This window comes from Malaya genurostris, chromosome 3 (genome assembly GCF_030247185.1).
Source record: "Malaya genurostris strain Urasoe2022 chromosome 3, Malgen_1.1, whole genome shotgun sequence".
In the NCBI taxonomy this organism is placed as follows: domain Eukaryota; kingdom Metazoa; phylum Arthropoda; class Insecta; order Diptera; family Culicidae; genus Malaya; species Malaya genurostris.
The window spans coordinates 62,148,156-62,153,587 of NC_080572.1; the positions used below are offsets into that span (position 1 = coordinate 62,148,156).

At 42.2% G+C, this 5,432-nt stretch overlaps 1 protein-coding gene across 1 annotated transcript; it reads left to right on the forward strand.

Annotated features, from left to right (window-relative positions):
- Window positions 1-1,283: 1,283 nt before the first annotated feature.
- LOC131436997 (uncharacterized) lies at window positions 1,284-4,332 on the forward strand. Its single transcript, XM_058606019.1, has 5 exons — window positions 1,284-1,728; window positions 1,869-2,083; window positions 2,141-2,986; window positions 3,081-3,340; window positions 3,398-4,332. Exons 1-5 carry the CDS (start codon window positions 1,443-1,445, stop codon window positions 4,188-4,190), a joined length of 2,400 nt encoding a protein of 799 aa, XP_058462002.1. The 5' UTR covers window positions 1,284-1,442; the 3' UTR covers window positions 4,191-4,332.
- Window positions 4,333-5,432: the final 1,100 nt, after the last annotated feature.

Here is a 5,432-nt window from a genome sequence, read left to right on the forward strand (position 1 = left end):
TCTGATTTGTTGTCTGAGCAGTACTGACATGTGTGTTAAGCTACGATTGACACCCTACTCCAAGCGATCGCCACTTGATATGATATCTCGAAGTTAGAAATCAATTGTAAACGGAATAATAAATAAACACAGTATGATTATTTTATGTGTTGCGTGTCAATTACTTAATATTTTAATACAATACAATTAAAAAAGGAGCAATTTCACGCAAATTTGGTATATGTGGAATAAAATTTCATTTAGAATTTAACTAATTACTCTATTTTTGGCACATGGGCAAATAAAGCATTACTCAGTAAATGAGTAGATTTTACCCAAAAATCGTTTCCAGTGGAAGAACTCAAATTTGAGTAACTAAGGAGTTACTCTGAATTAGAGTTGTTCCACTTTTTCTATTAGGTTCTCTGACAGCTCACTTACAACCACAAATGCAAATGAGATTGGTTTGTTTTCATCAGGAAACGCATACATTAAACACGATTCAAACGATCAATCAACATCCGTTGACGTCTAGATTTTTTTTCATTATTTTTTTTAGCCGAATATTGCTCAAGTATCCGACGTTAAAATGTTCCGTGAATTTGACGTAGTGTCCTTTCATATGAATTGCTTACAATTAATGTTGTTGTTCCGTAATCGTTTCATGCAGGTGATAGTCGCTTGATGCTGCGTGTGAATCGCTTTTACATATTGTTTTGTTTTCATCAGGAAACGTGTTGGCCACCCATTTTTCAGTAGGGCCGCCGTTCATTTTTCACCGGGCATAGAAACCTCAATAGATGAGTGGGATCTTACTCATTTTTGAGTAACTATTTTTAAGCGTGTACTACGTGAGCTGTCTTGTCTTCTCTTCGGCGTTACCAGGTTGCCAGATATTTCTCGCTTCGCCAGACACTCAAACTAACCAGATCTTTTGTCAGATTTTCCAAATTTTCATAAATATTGTCAGATTTCGCTGGATCTTTACGATTTTTGGCCTCTATACGATAGGTGGGGAGACATTCTTTTAAATTTTTTTTGCTCACTGAAAGTGAAGCCCGGCAAAATTTTCCTTGTATATAGTAGACCCAGACAAATCCAGATAAATTTTTGAGTTTTGACAGATTTTTGAAAAAATAACCTGGCAACTCTGCTTGACTTTGCCAAAACCGCCCTATCTCGCCACCAGTGTTAATTCTACGTCGTGCATGAGATGGGTCACGATTCGACACCTATACGTTGTCATGTTCTGCCATCATTGTGTACGTGAGAACATCGCGTTTTGTCAACTTTGTTTACCTCTTTCCTTTGGCACATTCGTTCAATCCATAGCCTGGTGCACGTCTGGCGTGCATAAGTGTTGTTCGTTTGCTGTGTGTGGATGTGTCGGCCCGAAATTCATCAAATAGTTCCGGAAAAAATCAATATCAGTGGTCCGTAATCGCACCCGAAACTTTCTGGCAATGTCCTGTTGCATCCGCGGTTGTGCGTCCCGCTACGGTAAGGCCAAGGTATCCTTCCATCGCATTCCGCAAAACAATGAAGAACGTCGCCAACGATGGATTGAAATCGTCGGTCGTGGCGAAGAGATTAATTACAACACGGCTATGGTTTGCAACCGGCACTTTGTCGGTGGCTGGCCGGCCAAACCACAGGATAAGAATGCGGTCAACTGGATTCCGACATTGTTCCTGAATGCAACGGAGAGCCCGGGTGGTTCCGGGACAGAAACCAGCGCTGTTACTAATGGTAAGTTTTTTTTCTTTTTGAGGGGCGAATGCACTAAAAATTTGATCAAAATGGCGACTGAATTGTAAAGCTTTAAAAAAAGAGGTCATTAACTTTGACGTCCGTGCTGAGAATGCATTCAAAGTTCGTTTTGTTTGTAGCTCCCGTACAGGAAGTTGACGATGATTCGGCGGATATTCGTTGTGTGGTTCGAGGCTGCGGTATGACGAAGGAAGAAAACCCATCACTGATGTTTTTCCCGATTCCGAATGAGTCTGAAGAGCACAGCAATTGGCTACGTAGAATTGGAATGACTGACAAACCGTCATTGCAAAATGATAGCTCGGTGTTGGCCGTATGTGAATTACACTTCGAGGTAATTCTGTTTTACTGCAGCAATCGTTGGAGTTTTAATACCACATCTTTCCCGTAGCTTTCCAAGGACATTCTGAATTATGATGATGTCATTTCGATGGGACGTACAGCAGTATTGAAGGAGAAAGTGATGCCTACACGTAACATTCCACAGGTATTTGGCATTCAATCGGGACGTTCCTCTGTAGGAGCCCTGGAAAGTACAGAGGAGACACCGGACGGAAACGATCCTGTTGAAGACGATGGCTCACTTTTACTGGAAATGCTACCCCGTGGAGAATCTAACAATGCTTTGCTTCAGACGGACATGTCGCAGTATGCCGATCACCTGCAGACCAGTCCTGCGGAAGAATTTCTTCAGATTTGTCGTTCCTGTATGAGCACCGATAAATCTGCTCTGGTTTCTGCCTTCGATGATAACCTTGCCGACATATTCTATCAGTTCACTTCTATCACGATTCACGAGGGAGTCGGAATTTCCACCTTGATCTGCACCGACTGCAAAGCCCGTCTGCTGGAGATGAACTTTTTTCGCGACACATGTGTAACCAGCACTCAAATGTTGCTCCATCGCTACCAGAAATACTACGGAATGATGGGTGAACACCAAGGCCCCCAGTCCACGGATGATGACCTGCTGGAGCCAATGCACCAGGAAGACGCTCCGGCCGATTCAACGAACGGTTTCGGCAGCGAGCTTATGCCGGACGACCCGGAGGATTTACTTGAACCGCAGAAAGAAGTACAGCGCCATCCGGCCGTGTCGGTCGGTAAGCGCGGTAGAGGACGCATGAAGGCACTGCAGTCCGCTTCGGAGTCGTCGCGGTCGATGATCAAGAAGCGATTTAAATGTAAAATTTGTCGGAAAGATTATAATTCGAAAACTGGAATGGATATGCATATGGTAAACCAAAAAAAAAAAAATGGGATCAATAAGTTCTATTCGAAACGCAACAAGATAGGTTATGTTTTGAATTATTTTTCGATTTTTTTTTCAGGCAACCCACGAAGGTGACGATCCAAGCGAGTTTACGGTCGAGTGTCATCGATGCCACCGGCTTAGGCGCCCTGCGGATAAACATAACTGCTTTGTTGACACATTGTACTGCCACGTTTGCGGGGACAAGTTCCGCAACTGGTCCTACTTGAAGCTCCACTTGGCAAAGATGCACCGGATCAAAACCAAACGGCGGGAATTGATGCAAAAGTTGGCATTGGATCGTCAGTCGATGGGCAGCACTTCCAAGATACTGAAAAGGTAAGCAAACCGCGACAAATCCAATGTGGTCCGTTTTAATTTGATTTTTCATCGTAGTCCACCGAAAATCGCTGCACCGCAGGAATTGGTGCAACCGGCGGAGGTGGATGCCTCCAGTGGCAGCGAGGGTAAAAACACACCAATTCCTCGGCCAATGGTCAAGTGTACGTTTTGTACGGCTCAGTTCAAGTATCCTGCTAGTCTCGATGCACACCTGCGGACGCATTCGGCAATCCATCAGACGCAGTGCCACGAATGCGGGGAAAATTTTGCCACTTATCGCAAGCTGGAAAAACACTTCGATAAACACCCGAACGAGGTACCGGGCGCCATGTACAAGTGCGCCATTTGTGCCAACATTTACAACCGTCGGCAAACGCTGCTGATGCACCGTCAGTACGTCCATTCGGATCGGAACATAGTGCAGTGCGGTGGCTGTTCGCAGTTGTTTGCCCAAGCAAGGATGCTGGCGGAACATCAGTGCCCTAGTATCAAGCATACGACACCCCCGGCCGGAGTCAACGGAGATTTCGTGATCGTGCAACCGGAATCAATCCTGAAAGGAGCAGCTACTACTACTACTAGTACTAATACTACTACCGTTACGATAGAGGATGACAGTCCGGTGTCGGTGGCGGTGCAAGAAGACAATGCCGATCCGTTGCTCGGGCTGGGTAATGAGGAAGTTATTGAGCTGGAATCGGACGATGAACCAACCCCGGAACCGGAATCGTACGATTGCAGTGTTTGCGGAAAAACGTTCGAGAAAATGGACGTGTTGGACCGGCACATGAAGCTTCATCGCATGATGAATGCTGCCAAAGCCAATGCCATTGGCTTTTGGAAGTAGATTCGAACATTTTGGACTCTCGTCGTCTGTCGTACGTGTGTTTAGCATCTTTTAAACACTGCTGTTAAATTCCAAACATTTGCGGTAATATCAATTTTAAGTTTTGCTGAAGTATAACTTTATTTAATCTTTATCATGTAAATTGTATTTTATCATTCTGCTAGTGAAATATCACTGCACCGAAAAAAGGATTTTGTTCAAAAACTAATTAGGACTGATATTGTAGATTTCATTATAAACTACAAATAAATTGAATAAGATTTGTATTGTAAATCATTTTAAAATAAAGTAAACAGTGAACACACACGAGAAGCATATCGAATTTTAAATTCATTACCATTGCTCTTTGTTCGTCCCAAAGCGTAAGATAGAACCGGCATTGCATTCTAAATTACATGTAAAAAAACTTTAAAAACTTAGAGTAGGTAATGTCAAAGACATAACCGCAAGGTAGACGTATAAAGAAAAAATAAAATAAAAATGTTGTGTCGTAATACTACTCAAACTCCTGCAACTAATATCTCGAACTTTCCGAATTCCGTCCTTTATGATAAGTTTGGGGTGCTGATAAGGACAATTTAAGGCATTGGAGATCTGAAAAGGCTTATTTACTATACCAATTGATAAAATCGTCGTCGTTGTCGTATGTAGGAGCCCCGGCCTGGATGGATTCTTGGTGTCAGTAGGATCATAGTGCAATATTCTGTACGCTAAAAATCTGCTGCGAAGTCTGTTGAAACAGAAATTCACAAACAGATTAATCAAGGCAGAGATGCTAGGTAAAAATTTCAAATATCTTAAAACAGGGTGGAAAAAGTAAGTAAACTCTAGAGAATGGCTGCGGAGTCAAGTTTTCTATGAATAATGGAGCATTAGATTAGTGAGCAAAAAAGGAGGATGGGTAAAATCACAGACATAACCGGAGGACGTGAATACGAATAAAACTGACATGCTTCTTTCGCACTGACTTCCGAATATCAATAAACGTTAATATTAGTTGATAGATTGTGTGATTTTTGGAACTATCACTGTTTCACTTTCGGAATTTGAACAGTGCATCCTTTTTGCTGTCATAATTTTGACCATTAATAACTCAGTCATTTGTTGATGAATTGATATAATTTAACAACCAATCGATTCAAAAACTTTTAACTTAAACATGTATGGTAACGTCGTTTCAATATTTCAATAGCATACTATTGAGAAAAAAAATGGTTAGAATCGACCTATGTTTTCATCCAC